The sequence below is a fragment of the Triticum aestivum genome, chromosome 1D (assembly GCF_018294505.1).
Source record: "Triticum aestivum cultivar Chinese Spring chromosome 1D, IWGSC CS RefSeq v2.1, whole genome shotgun sequence".
NCBI classification, from domain to species: domain Eukaryota; kingdom Viridiplantae; phylum Streptophyta; class Magnoliopsida; order Poales; family Poaceae; genus Triticum; species Triticum aestivum.
In genome coordinates this window covers 240,379,847-240,395,247 of record NC_057796.1, presented here as the reverse complement: position 1 = coordinate 240,395,247, position 15,401 = coordinate 240,379,847, and the positions used below count along the sequence as shown (strand labels likewise).

The window sequence follows — 15,401 nt, the reverse complement described above, 5'->3', positions numbered from 1 at the left end:
TCACTAATTGGTGTAGGAGTCACAGGAACAGATTTCTGTGATGAACTACTTTCCAATAAGGGAGTAGGTACAGTTACCTCATCAAGTTCTACTTTCCTCCCACTCACTTCTTTCGAGAGAAACTCCTTCTCTAGAAAGGATCCATTCTTAGCAACGAATGTCTTGCCTTTGGATCTGTGATAGAAGGTGTACCCAACAGTCTCCTTTGGGTATCCTATGAAGACACATTTCTCCGATTTGGGTTCAATCTTATCAGGTTGAAGCTTTTTCACATAAGCATCGCAGCCCCAAACTTTAAGAAACGACAACTTTGGTTTCTTGCCAAACCACAGTTCATAAGGCGTCGTTTCAACGGATTTAGATGGTGCCCTATTTAACGTGAATGCAACCGTCTCTAAAGCATAACCCCAAAACGATAGCGGTAAATTAGTAAGAGACATCATAGATCGCACCATATCTAGTAAAGTACGATTACGAGGTTCGGACACACCATTACGCTGTGGTGTTCTGGGTGGCGTGAGTTGCGAAACTATTCCGCATTGTTTCAAATGAAGACCAAACTCGTAACTCAAATATTCTCCTCCACGATCAGATCGTAGAAATTTTATTTTCTTGTTACGATGATTTTCCACTTCACTCTGAAATTCTTTGAACTTTTCAAATGTTTCAGACTTATGTTTCATTAAGTAGATATAACCATATCTTCTCAAATCATCTGTGAAGGTGAGAAAATAATGATATCCGCCGCGAGCCTCAATATTCATCGGACCACATACATCAGTATGTATGATTTCCCACAAATCTGTTGCTCGCTCCATTGTTCCGGAGAACGGCGTTTTAGTCATCTTGCCCATGAGGCATGGTTCGCAAGTACCAAGTTATTCATAATCAAGTGATTTCAAAAGTCCATCAGAATGGAGTTTCTTCATGCGCTTTACACCAATATGACCCAAACGGCAGTGCCACAAATAAGTTGCACTATCATTATCAACTCTGCATTTTTTGGCTTCAACATTATGAATATGTGTATCACTACTATCGAGATTCATCAAAAATAGACCACTCTTTAAGGGTGCATGACCGTAAAAGATATTACTCATATAAATAGAACAACCATTATTCTCAGATTTAAATGAGTAATCGTCTCGCATCAAACAAGATCCAGATATAATGTTCATGCTCAACGCTGGCTCCAAATAACAATTATTCAGGTCTAAGATTAATCCCGAAGGTAGATGTAGAGGTAGCGTGCCGACGGCGATCACATTGACTTTGGAACCATTTCCCATGCGCATCGTCACCTCGTCCTTAGCCAATCTTCGCTTAATCCATAGTCCCTGTTTCAAGTTGCAAATATTAGCAACAGAACCAGTATCAAATACCTAGGTGCTACTGCGAGCTTTAGTAAGGTACACATCAATAACATGTATACCACATATACCTTTGCTCATCTTGCCATCCTTCTTATCCGCCAAATACTTGGGGCAGTTCCGCTTCCAGTGGCCAGTCCCTTTGCAGTAGAAGCACTCAGTCTCAGACTTAGGTCCAGAATTGGGTTTCTTCTCCTGAGCAGCAACTTGTTTGCCGTTCTTCTTGAAGTTCCCCTTCATCTTCCCTTTACCCTTTTTTTTGAAACTGGTGGTCTTGTTAACCATCAACACTTGATGCTCCTTTTTGATTTCTACCTCCGCAGCCTTTAGTATTGCGAAGAGCTCGGGAATTGTCTTATCCATCCCTTGCATGTTATAGTTCATCACGAAGCTTTTGTAGCTTGGTGGCAGTGATTGAAGAATTCTGTCAATGACACTATCATCCGGAAGATTAACTCCCAGTAGAATCAAGTGATTATTATACCCAAACATTTTGAGAATATGCTCACTGACAGAACTATTCTCCTCCACCTTGTAGCTGTAGAACTTATTGGAGACTTCATATCTCTCAATCCGGGCATTTGCTTGAAATATTAACTTCAACTCCTGGAACATCTCATATGCTCCATGACGTTCAAAACGTCGTTGAAGTCCCGGTTCTAAGCCGTAAAGCATGGTACACTCAACTATCGAGTAGTCATCAGCTTTGCTCTGCCAGATGTTCATACCATCTGGCGTTGCTCCTGCAGCGGGTTTGGAACCCAGCGGTGCTTCCAGGACGTAATTCTTCTGTGCAGCAATGAGGACAATCCTCAAGTTACGGACCCAGACCGTGTAATTGCTACCATCATCTTTCAACTTTGCTTTCTCAAGGAACGCATTAAAATTCAACGGAACAATAGCACGAGCCATCTATCTACAACAATATAGACATGCAAAATACTATCAGGTACTAAGTTCATGATAAATTGAAGTTCAATTAATCAAATTACTTAAGAACTCCCACTTAGATAGACATCCCTCTAATCATCTAAGTGATCATGTGATCCATATCAACTAAACCATGTCCGATCATCACGTGAGATGGAGTAGTTTTCAATGGTGAACATCACTATGTTGATCATATCTACTATATGATTAACGCTCGACCTTTCGGTCTCAGTGTTCCGAGACCATATCTGCATATGCTAGGCTCGTCAAGTTTAACCCGAGTATTTCTGCGTGTGCAAAACTGGCTTGCACCCGTTGTATATGAACGTAGAGCTTATCACACTCGATCATCACGTGGTGTCTCGGCACGACGAACTTTGGCAACAGTGCATACTCAGGGAGAACACTTGTACCTTGAAATTTAGAGAGAGATCATCTTATAATGCTACCGTCAATCAAAGCAGAATAAGATGCATAAAAGATAAACATCACATGCAATCAATATAAGTGATATGATATGGCCATCATCATCTTGTGCCTTTGATCTCCATCTCCAAAGCACCGTCATGATCACCATCGTCACCGGCGCGACACCTTGATCTCTATCGTAGCATCATTGTCGTCTCGCCAACTATTGCTTCTACGACTATCGCTACTGCTTAGTGATAAAGTAAAGCAATTACATGGCGATTGCATTTCATACAATAAAGCGACAACCATATGGCTCCCGCCAGTTGCCGATAACTCGGTTACAAAACATGATCATCTCATACAATAAAATTTAGCATCATGTCTTGACTATATCACATCACAACATGCCCTGCAAAAACAAGTTAGACGTCCTCTACTTTGTTGTTGCAAGTTTTACGTGGCTGGTACGGTCTGAGCGAGAACTGTTCTTACCTACGCATCAAAACCACAACGATATTTCGTCAAGTTAGTGCTATTTTAACCTTCACAAGGACCGGGCGTAGCCACACTCGATTCAACTAAAGTTGGAGAAACTGACACCCACCAGCCACCTGTGTGCGAAGCACGTCGGTAGAACTAGTCTCGCGTAAGCGTACGCGTAATGTCGGTCCGGGCCGCTCCATCCAACAATACTGCCGAATCAAAGTACGACATGCTGGTAAGCAACATGACTTGTATCGCCCACAGCTCACTTGTGTTCTACTCGTGCATATAACATCTACGCATAAACCTGGCTCTAATACCACTGTTTGGGAACATCGTAATTTCAAAAAAATTCACGCACACGCAAGATCATGGTAATGCATAGCAACAAGAGGGGACAGTGTCGTCCACGTACCCTCATAGACCGAAAGCGGAAGCGTTATGACAACGCGGTTGATGTAGTCGTACGTCTTCATGATCCGACCGATTCAAGTACCGAACGTACGACACCTACGAGTTCAGCAGACGTTCAGCTCGATGACGTCCCACGAACTCCGATCCAGCAGAGCTTCACGGGAGAGTTCCCTCAGCACGACGGCGTGATGATGTTGTTACCAACGCAGGGCTTCGCCTAAGCACCGCTACGATATGACCGAGGTGGATTATGGTGGAGGCGGGCACCGCACACGGCTTGGAACAATCAACTTGTGTATCCTCGGGTGCCCCATGCCCTCGTATATAAAGGAGCAAGGGGGAGGGCCGGCCGGCCCTTGCAGGGTGCGCCAGGAGGAGTCCTCCTCCTAGTGGGAGTAGGACTCCCCTTTCCTAGTCCCACTAGGAGGGGGAAGGAAGGAGTGGGAGAGAGGAAAGGCAAGGGGGGCGCCGCCCCCCTTCCTTGTCCTATTTGGACTCAAGGGGAGGGGGCGCGTGGCCTGCCCTGGCCGGCCCCTCTCTCTCTCCACTAGGGCCCAACAAGGCCCATTTGTCCCCGGGGGGGGGGGGGGGTGGTTCCGGTAACCCTTCGGCACTCCGGTTTTCTCCGAGATCGCCCGGAACACTTCCGGTGTCCGAATATAGCCGTCCAATATATCAATCTTTATGTCTCGACCATTTTGAGACTGCTTGTCATGTCCGTGATCACATCCGGGACTCCGAACTACCTTCGTTACATCAAAACACATAAACTCGTAATACCGATCGTTAAGCGTGCGGACCCTACGGGTTCGAGAACTATGTAGACATGACCGAGACACGTCCCCGGTCAATAACCAATAGCGGAACCTGGATGCTCATATTGGCTCCTACATATTCTATGAAGATCTTTATCGGTCAAACCGCATAACAACATACGTTGTTCCCTTTGTCATCGGTATGTTACTTGCCCGAGATTCGATCGTCGGTATCTCAATACCTAGCTCAATCTCGTTACCGGCAAGGCTCTTTACTCGTTCCGTAATGCATCATCCCGCAACTAACTCATTAGTGTAATTGCTTGCAAGGCTTAGAGTGATGTGCATTACCGAGAGGTCCCAGAGATACCTCTCCGACAATCGGAGTGACAAATCCTAATCTCGATCTATGCCAACTCAACAAGTACCATCAGAGACACCTGTAGAGCACCTTTATAATCACCCAGTTACGTTGTGACATTTGGTAGCACACAAAGTGTTCCTCCGATAATCGGGAGTTGCATAATCTCATAGTCATAGGAACATGTATAAGTCATGAAGAAAGCAATAGCAGTAAACTAAAATGATCAAGTGCTAAGCTAACGGAATGGGTCAAGTCAATCACATCATTCTCCTAATGATGTGATCCCGTTTATCAAATCATAACTCATGTCTATGGCTAGGAAACATAACCATCTTTAATCAACGAGCTAGTCAAGTAGAGGCATACTAGTGACACTCTGTTTGTCTATGTATTCACACATGTATTATGTTTCCGGTTAATACAATTCTAGCATGAATAATAAACATTTATCATGAAATAAGGAAATAAATAATAACTTTATTATTGCCTCTAGGGCATATTTTCTTCAGCCGACCCCCCTTTCCTTCTCCCCCTCTTCCTCTTTCCTTCCCCTCCTAGTTGGACTAGGAAAGGGGGGAACCTACTCCTTATAGGAGTAGGATTCCCCCCTTGGGGCGCGCCCCATGGGGCCGGCCGACCCCCTCCTCCACTCCTTTATCTACGGGGGAGGGGGGCACCGCATAGACACACAAATTGATTTCTTAGCCGTGTGCGGTGTCCCCCTCCACAGATTTCTACCTCGGTCATATCGTCGTACTGCTTAGGCGAAGCCCTGCGCCGCTAACTTCATCATCACCGTCACCATGCCGTCGTGCTGATGGGACTCTCCCTCGGCCTCAGCTGGATCTAGAGTTCGAGGGACGTCACCGAGCTGAACGTGTGCAGATCGCGGAGGTGCCGTGCGTTCGGTACTTGATCGGTTGGATCGCGAAGACGTTCGACTACATAAACCGCGTTACTTAACGCTTCCGCTTTCGGTCTACGAGGGTAGGTAGACACACTCTCCCCGCTCGTTGCTATGCTTCTCCTAGATAGATCTTTCGTGATCGTAGGATTTTTTTGAATTACTACGTTCCCCAACAAAAGGAATTGGCGCCTTCAACGCTAAATATGAATTGGCCTCACTGAAAGAACATGCGGTGCCCCCATGTTTGGTTTTGGTAATTGATGACAATCTCTATGGACTAATGATTGCCTTGAGTTATATTTGAAGGATTTATCCATAGGTTTTTCTTGAAGTCCATTTGTTGGTTTCAAGGAGTTTATGAGTTGACCATGGTGCTATTAAGGAATTATCCAAAGATTGGTCATGTGAGTGTTGAGCTTATTGCAAGCATGTCTTGAAGAAGAAGATTGTGTGAGCATTCATGTTTACCTTCAAGACATCATCTTAATGGAGAAAGTTGGAAAGATTCAAGGTTGATCAAGACTACGTACAAAGAGTGATCCAAGTTGATCAACACACAAAGCGTAGAAGATGTACCGAGAGGGATCAAGCGATCCCATGGTATGATAAGCATTGTCAATTACGCTTTGTGTACTAACCCATGGTCTTCGTGAGAGTTCCTTGTGCGGTTAGGTTGTGGTGTGCAAATTCAAGTGGAGCATCATGAAGATATCATGCTTGAAGCTTGCCGTCCATTGTGGCGACAATGGACTTGTGAAGATGTGCCAAAGGGTGGCTCACCCATAGTGGATTATGGGGGAGCAATCAACTAGTCTTCACCGAGCCAACGCAATCAAGAAAGGTGGTCCAACTTGAGGGAGTCAAGATCGTCATCATCTAGCTCAAGTGGACTATGTGCAAGGCAAAGGTTTGCCCTTGATAGGTTTTCTATTTTACCGGTCTCATGGTGGTAGTTGGGAGACCGAGTTATAGGATCGATTGTCATACCATCAAGGGGGGCTATCGATGAGTAGCTTGATCGTATCGTTCATTGATAGCTCAAACCATTGCATCCTTGCATCATCTATATTGGTTCTTGTTTGGTTCTTCTCCTTGTGAGATTTGGAGCTTATGGTCATCTTGATGACAAGCTCGAGTTCATCGAAAACGGAGTTCACATGCATCTTCTATGATGTTTTCGATGTTGGAGGTTATGCCAGTTCTTCTCTATTGGAAGTTTCACTCCTCTGTCGTTGTTGGATAGTATTTGTCATCTTCTATCCAACAAGCTTGAGTTTGCTCCATTCGGAGCTCATTTGCAGAAGTTGTGGCAGTTCTGGTTTTCCCGTGCTTATGTTTTTCTTGGAAGTAGCTTAAGGGACGCGCCAATGGTAGTACCGCTGGGCCGGAGCGGCAGTACCGCTTATAGCCACAAGCGGTAGTACGGCTCCGGTTCCGCGCTGGTACCGCCTCGACTCAAGACCTGCGTGTCTCGTGTCGGGTTTAGCGGCAGTAACAGCGGCAGTAGGAGTGGTAGTACCGCCCATACCACCGCTGCTAGTGCCGCTTAGTGGCCCTCTCCTCTGTTCCTTCTCCCTTAGGCGTTGTGCGAGGTAGTACCGCTGGACCGAGTGGCAGTACCGCTGCGCCCAGCGGTAGTACTGCTCCCTAGAGCGGTAGTATCGCTCGCTGTGGGCTGAGAATGGGGATAACAGTTGGATTTCTCCCCCCTATAAAAGGGGGTCTTCTTCCCCATTGAGCCTTATCCTTTGAGCTCATGTTCTTCCCCCATTGTTGACCTTCTTCGAGCTTGCTATTTCTCAATCCTCCATGGATTCTTGCTAGTTTTGGGGGGAAAAGAGAGAGGAGATCTGGATCCACATTTCCACCAATCACTTTCTCCTCTATGTGAGGGGAACCCCTTGGATCTAGATCTTGGAGTTCTTCGTGTTCTCTTCTTGTTCTTCCTCTCATTTTCCTCCCTAGCATTAGTTGCTTTGGTGGGATTTGGGAGAGAAGGACTTGGGCACTCTGTGTGCCCTTGCCATTGCATTTGGTGCATAAGTTTGAGTTCTCCACGTGATACGTGGAAGTTACAAGTTGAGAAGCTTATTACTCTTAGGTGCTTGGTACCCTTGAGCTTGTTCCTCTTGGGTGCTTGGGCGCCCTAGATGGTTGGTGGTGCTCGGAGCTCAATCATTGCGGTGTAAAGCTCCGGGCAAGCGTCGGGGTCTCCAATTAGGTTGTGGAGATCGCCCCGAGCAATTTGACGGGTACCGGTGACCGCCCCCAAGGGTTGCCAAAGTGTACGGGTTCAGTGACCGCCCCCAAGGGTTGCCATTTGTACGGGTTCGGTGACCGCCCTCAAGGGTCCCTTAGTGGAATCACGACATCTTGCATTGTGCGAGGGCGTGAGGAGATTACGGTGGCCCTAGTGGCTTCGTGGGGAGCATTGTGCCTCCACACCGCTCCAAACGGAGATTAGCATCCGCAAGGGTGTGAACTTCGGGATACATCGTCGTCTCCGCGTGCCTTGGTTATCTCTTACCCGAGCCCTTTACTTATGCACTTTACTTTATGATAGTCATATTGTTTCTTGCTATATATCTTGCTATCACCTAGTTGTTTATCTTGCTTAGCATAAGTTGTTGGTGCACATAGGTGAGCCTAGTTGTTGTAGGTTTTGTGCTTGACAAATTAACCGATTGGTTTATTCCGCATTTGTTCAAGCCTAAACCGTAATTATTTTAAAGCGCCTATTCACGCCCCCCTCTAGGCGACATCCTTGATCTTTCACTCACAACACTAGTCGCACCCGCTAAGCATACACACGCCTCCCATTTTTTCACCTTTTGTTTTTTGGGGAAATTTCCTATTTTTTGCTAGTTGCAACCAATTGTTGTTAAAACCGAACAAAAGCGTCTATGGGCCGGCCCACTTTGAATGACTCGACGTAGCTAGCCACTTCTATCTTTTTTCATGTGGTCTCCTATTTGCATAGGACGCCTGCGAGAGCACGCATTCCTCCAGTGTGTTCGATCAGTGTTTGGGCTGGCCCATTTTAGGGTGTATTCCAAACCTTCCCTGGACCATTTTGTTTTTGTTTTTTCTTTAATTTTCTTTTAGGTTTCGTCTCTTTTTTATTTACTTTTTTCTTAGTTTTCTATTTCTCTTTTCCTTCTTAGTTTTATTGGAAACATATTTCAAAATTTTGATTTTTTTTTTCAGAAATCGCGAACATTTTTCAACTTTGTGAACACTTATTTTTTGAAATAATGTACATCTTTGAAATTTGTGAACTTTTTTTAAAATCATGAATATTTTCTAAATTTTTGAACATTTGTTTTTGATATTTTAAAACTCATGAGCAGTTTTAAGAAATTGTGAACATTTTTACGAACTCATGAACATCTTTTTAATCATAAACATTTCTAAAATCTTGCACAATTTTACTTAAACCATGAAATATTTTTTCTAATTCATGAATATTTTATGAAATTGCGAAAAATATTAAAATTGTGAATATTTTTTGAATTGGTGGAAAGTTATTGCATTTTGGAAGTTTTTTGAAATTCACGAAGATTTTTTTATGAACAATGTTTTTCAAATGCATGAACATTTTTCTAACTGATGAAGTATTTTTCATGGGAACAATTTTGGAAATCTGCAAACATTTTTTCGTTCTCATGGACATTTAAAAAAAATCATGAACATTATTTGAATTCGTGAAATTTTGATCAAATTGATGAACATTTTTTGAGTACGTGAACATTGTTCAAGATCTTGAACATTTTCTAAATCCGCAACCTAGAGGAGGCGGCCCCGCTCGACCGCTACTCGGGAGATGCTTGTGGGGAGGACGCTCTCGACAGAGGAGGGTGGTCGCAGGTGGAGTGGTTCCGTGATGGGGCCGGTAAGAGCCGGTGGCGTGGTTCGTGACCTCGGCGGCTGTGATGTGGGATGTTTGCGGTCGGCGGCGGCAGTCGTCGGGGTGGAGGGCAGTCTACAACAGGTGGGGTGGTTGGGGGCAGCGGGGTTGCGGTGGTGTGCGGCAATGGCAGTAGTGGTAGGGGTGGAGGGTGATCGGCGGCGGATGAGATCTCCTGAATGGGGTTGGTTTGGGGATGAAGTTGATTGAGGTCAGCTTCGTCCGTTCCTTTTTCGGGCCAAAAATTTGATACCTCATGAGTTTACCCCTCTCATTAGTGCGCGCTTAGGCCTGATACTATTTACATCTCGCGTCAGATACAATCCTTGACAGATATTAAGGAGTGGTTCAGTTCTCCCAGCAGATAGTGGGCCCTAAAGGTTGGCCATTATTACTAACAGTATGTGTGCCCTCGTTTCTACAGTTCTATCGGCACTTATCATGCTGTTAGGTACTTGTACCGGCAGTTAAAAATGCCCTGACAGATTTTTTAAACCTTTTTCAGGTATTTTTACCAGTAGTTAATTACCCTCAATTAAGTGTTGTGGCGTAGTGCACCCGCTTCCACGACGGCAACGGCAACCCAAGTGACCCCAATCCAGCTCGTCAACATTTTGACCCTAACACCGCCATGCTACCACAACCACCCCATGGTCAGTGGCGAATCTACAAAGAAAATGGAGGGTGGGCTGGGCTGCCTATGTCATGTGAATATACGTTGTGTTGGACCAACAAATGGCTGGATTGGGCCTTTAAACTAGTAGTAAAAACTATTTTACAAAGCTGGAGGGGGGGGGGGGGGCTTAAGCCTGTTAAAGCCCTCCTAGTAGATTCGCCACTGCCCATGGTTGTTGATGCTTCTCCATCTCCCTCTCAGTCTGGGTTTGGGAACAGATAAGGGGAATGAGAGGAATCGCTTGGCGAGTGGGTGAGGGTCGTTGGGTGAACACATCAATGTTCACATGGTTCGCTTTGAGCAAACGGTTCCACACGTGTGTTGTGGCGCCAACCCTGCGCCGACATCCATGCCGCGCGATCAGACGGAGTATGTTGTAATCTTACAAAAATTCAATCACGGAAAATCTTCATCCAACATCACCCAACAAAGAAATTACACTTTTCATGAAAACATTGACAAGAGAACAAACGTTAATTACATACGATAGAAAACTCTGGAATAATCAACTTCTCGAACAAGCCTAAACATAAACCAAATGCCTATTCGAATCATTCTCCACAAAAATAAACAGATCGGTTTCTTTTCACACCCATAGGCTGTTCAGCTGAGTTCCTTCTCTCCGAGCAGAGCTCTCATCTCATTTCTCTTCCGGATACCAACCCGGAGACGCCACAGATTGAGAGCAGAGTCTGGCGCCAGAGACGCCAAGAACCACTGGACGGAGTGGCGCCAGTAGGGGACGCATCTCGGCTCGTAGCCAATGCAGCGAATGACAGCTTTGACGTACTCCTCGGGTGATGGTATGAACGGAGAGTCGCCCTTAACAGGCGACATCTTGGTGGCCACGTACAAAGGAATCTGCAGTGCACCACAGTAATCCATTACTAGGATATTTCAACTCAATTCCAAAGTACGTTGTTTGTTCTGTCTTCTGTGACACCGAGTACAAAATTACATGGAGATCCATGAAGTTTGTGTGCATTTCACTAGCAGACGCAAACTATTTTTGGGTTGGCCGGTGGTACCCATGTCATGTGGGTTGGGTTGTATCAGTTTTAGCCCGGTTTTTTCGACAATTGCCTGGGCAATTCTCTTCTTCTTAATCAATGTAAATAGGAAATCTTTTGTCTTGTTACAAAAAAAACCCAGCAGGCACAAACTATTTCTGGTTTTCTATGTAAAGATGAAGAGGAAACTGCATGCATACCTGGCATTGGACATCCACTCCGTAGTGTTTGTATTCCACGCTAAGACTCCGAGACAGTTGATCAATATACCTGTCAGGGTGACCAAATGTAGAAATTAGAAATAGCAACAGGTAATGCTCAAACTCATCTTCCTTGTACTAAAAACAAAGTTCATATTAGAGGCGTATCCAATAAAAACGGTGTGCATCACCATTGATTGTTCAACATCATCTGTTACCGATGCAGAGGCCGAAAGATTATCCTACATTTAAAGATAATTACTGTATGGAAATTCTCGATTTTGGAACTATGAGTTCAGAGTATTTATTTCAGGAGCGAGAAACTGGCTTTACTGTATGGAAATGATAGTATTTAATTCGAATACTATTTTTATCCTTTTGCTCCACTGATTAGCGGTGCGTTATTTATTGAAAGAACCATAATCTTCCCATCATCCATGGCCATATTAGGTATGCATTAATATGCGTTGTGTGCTTGGACCCGGTGGTAGATGTAGCAAACATTGTACTTTAAAAAAAATCCATACATAGTACTATTGGCTGATTCACTATTATCCAAGCTGCTTTTATTCGACTAATCGGTAGTGCAAATAGGATGGTACTATGTTTAGCATAGGACTACCATGCACTGAACCCTTTTTTCTTTTTTCTTTTTTCTCGGAGAGCCCCAAACTTGACTTAGTTTCACCAAAGGTTACCAGCACACAAAAGAATGTAGTTTAAAAGGTGTCTACCAAACAATGTATTCCTTCCGTTTCTAAATATAAGTCTGTTTAGAGATTTCAATATAGACTACATACAGAGCAAAATGAGTGAATCTACACTCTAAAATAGGTCTATAGACACAGATATGTAGTCTGTATTGAAATCTATAAAAAAACTTATATTTTAAAAACGGAGGGAGTAGATTTGAAGGAAACATGTGTGGTACGTAAGACAAAAAATACCGAAGTCCAGGAAGTTGATTTTTTTTGAAACAAAATGAAACAATCGTAATTCACACATGTATCAATAAAAGCACAATTTAAGTTATGCAAAAATAGTGACATGTATATAATCTACATATAAAGATAGGAGAAACAGTGGAGATTCATCATAATATTTTTAAAAAATAAAGTTATGGTTTTTCGAAGTCTCAATCGACTGAGATTTTCTTCTCAATCAATTTAATAAAAAATGCAACTCCACTAAACTGAATTTGTGTTTTTCTAAATCAATCGAGACTTCAGAAAATCTCAACAAAGACATAGACTTGCAAAGTTAATCAATAAGATATTTTACTGGTGTTATGAACAGTTGTCATTTAATATGATTTGATTACTTGAAGTATTTTTAAAACTAATGATCAGATGAACTGTAGAAATGGAATTAATTGATTCCGTCGATTAAGTAGGCCACGTGGACAGAAGATTAGAGACCCAAAAAACAAAACAAAATGGGGACGCATGTTGGAGCCCTGTAGCCGGAAACATATTCAACATGGCATTATACTGACAACAAACAGTATCCAAGCATTTTGTAAAACGAAAACACTAACCAAGCAATACTGTTCGGACATGGTGGTGGCTACCGTACAGCCTGCATGGAAGTTTTTACTAATATATCATTAAAACTGAGATCACAAGAGCAACTCCAACGGTGTGCATCAAAACGCCTCTAAACCTCCTGATCTTACTGGTTGGGACACTTTTTGCCCTTTAACGCTTTGCATCAAACGTCTGCAGATCGGTTCGGACACCCGAATTTTCACAAATCTGAACTAAACCTGAGGAACTTTGGGGGTGTCTAGACAATCCGCTTGACTCATTATCAGTTAGACCATGGGGCTGTTTGGTTTTCAGCCACATATTGCCACACTTTGTCACACCTCATCTTAGGCAAGTTTGATCAAATTAGATGTGGGTGTTTGGTTCTAGCCACACCTAAGGCAAGAAAATTTTTATGAGCAATGAACTACATATGTCCTCACAATTTGTTTTTTTAGCTCTGTCCGACTCACCCTACTATTGGGATTTGATGCCTATTTAATGTGTTCAGCTAGATGACCCTATCATATCACACATATACTGTACATCCTTCTACTTCTCTGCTGCCTCAAAATTTTATCAAAAATGCTACACCTACGGGGACTATTTTACGGATCGCCGGCTACGAACAGACGTGGGCTAATCACATTAACCTCCCCCTGATTTCAAGTGGTGGGGACTATACCTGGCCATGGGCCGGGCAGGGCCGGGCCTTAAAAAGCCCACGGCAGAAAACTGGGGCCCAGGCCCAACTGAGACCCAGGCCCTACCATCCTCGTAGGCCCGATGGTAGGGCCTGGGAGGGCCTGGGCCCCAGTTTTCTGCCATGGGCTTTTTAGGCCCTGCCCAAGCCCGGCCCGGCCCGGGCCATGGCCAGGTATAGTGGGGACCCCTCCTAATTCAATCAGATAAGCCCACCTTGGATCCGTAGCTGCATTCCGTAAGTTGCTCCCGTAAGTGTAGCAAAACTGATATTTTATATGTCTCGTCGGAATGGCACACTACAGTGCCGAGCAATTGTAGCCGGCAAGGCAACGGTTGAACGGAGGGGCAGCGCAAGCACGATCGGGGCCTCGCAGGCCGCCGTCGCCAAGTGGAGAGGTAGAGGTATCACCACCACACACATGTGTGGATCCAAAACCTATACTACGCAAGATGTATGCATGAGTCATACGTAGTACTTACGCTTTGCTTGCCGCGTACACGGCGTAGAGCGGGAACGCCGGCACCACCACGGACGAACCGGACCCGACGTTGACGATGGCGCCCCTCCCCTTTCCAGCCATCGCGGGCACGACGGCGCGCGAGATCCGCGTGGCCGCCTCCACGTTCACCCGCACCACGGCCTCCCACACCGGGGTCTCCACCTCGTGGAAGTAGGCCGCGCAAGGGTACGTCGCGCCGGCGTTGTTCACCAGGAGGCCCACGTCGAGCCCCTTCACGGCCGCCGCCACCCTCGCCGCGCCCAGCGACAGCTCCGTCGCGTCACCGGCGAGGTCGAACACCACGCTCTTCACCATGCAGGACGGCGCCGCATCCTTGGCCTCCTTGCTGACGCGGGACAGCTTGGCGGGGTTCCGGCCGACGAGGACGAGGTCTAGCCCCCTGCGCGCGAGCTCGAGCGCCAGAGCGCGGCCGATGCCGTCGGTGGCGCCGGTGACCACAGCCCACGCGCCGTAGCGCAGGCCCAGGTCCTGCCCCCGCCGGAGGAATGCGCGGTACAGCCACGCGAGGAAGGTCGCGGCGGATACAACAACGGCGTGGAGGCCGAGGGCGAGGAAGACCAGAAACCACAGCGGCGGTGGTGGCGAGCCTGCCCCGCCGGCCGTCGAGACAATCTCTTCCAACTGAGGCATGGACTCGGGTAGCTCGCGAGCAGATCGAAGCACAAGAAAGGAACAAAGATGCAGTACTAAGACAGTTGTGCTGCCATTAACTACAAGCCCGCAACAGCTAAGCCCCTGCTCGAGTCGGGAGACAGATCAGGCAGCCATGAAGCACTAGCTCGGGGCTTGTACCGACCCGGCTTTGCTATTTTCAGAGCATACCATAGCACGTAGGTAGGACCTTTAAATGGCTCGATTGAATGCAAAGGCGCCGTGGTGCCCAGCAGAGCCCACGAAGCGGTTGGGCATTATCGCCGCTGTGGAGAAGTCAGGAATTTTGCATGCATGGATGCTTGTACACTTGTCAAGCAACAGTATAATGGAGCTGGCGACGAGATGAGACGATCCGGCGGATCCATCTGACCACCCCACTGCGGTCAACAAGCACTGAGCTCTCAAACCCTGAAAACTCCACTAACCTTAGAGCATCTACAGCTGGACTTCGCAAATCCGCTCCCCTATATGTCCACGGACGCGTCCGGCCATGCCCACAAACGCATCCGGACGGACACTCATATTTCGCTCTTGGCATCCACATATCTCAAATCTGGACTCTCAAATC

The 15,401-nt window shown here is 45.8% G+C and overlaps 1 protein-coding gene across 1 annotated transcript; it reads right to left on the bottom strand.

Annotated features, from left to right (window-relative positions):
• Positions 1-10,618: 10,618 nt before the first annotated feature.
• On the bottom strand, positions 10,619-15,042 carry LOC123181215 (very-long-chain 3-oxoacyl-CoA reductase-like protein At1g24470). The gene is made up of 3 exons (XM_044593474.1): positions 14,139-15,042; positions 11,428-11,497; positions 10,619-11,078 (listed from the first exon to the last, which is right to left on the bottom strand). Exons 1-3 carry the CDS (start codon positions 14,807-14,809, stop codon positions 10,821-10,823), a joined length of 999 nt encoding a protein of 332 aa, XP_044449409.1. The 5' UTR covers positions 14,810-15,042; the 3' UTR covers positions 10,619-10,820.
• Positions 15,043-15,401: the final 359 nt, after the last annotated feature.

Coding starts and splice junctions, on each gene's coding strand:
- LOC123181215 (XM_044593474.1), bottom strand. CDS start 14,809: ATGCCTCAGTTGGAAGAGATTGTCTCGACGGCCGGCGGGGCAGGCTCG. Junction 11,498..14,138: donor GTGTACGCGGCAAGCAAAGC/GTAAGTACTACG, acceptor TCACCCTGACAG/GTATATTGATCAACTGTCTC. Junction 11,079..11,427: donor GAGTGGATGTCCAATGCCAG/GTATGCATGCAG, acceptor GGTGCACTGCAG/ATTCCTTTGTACGTGGCCAC.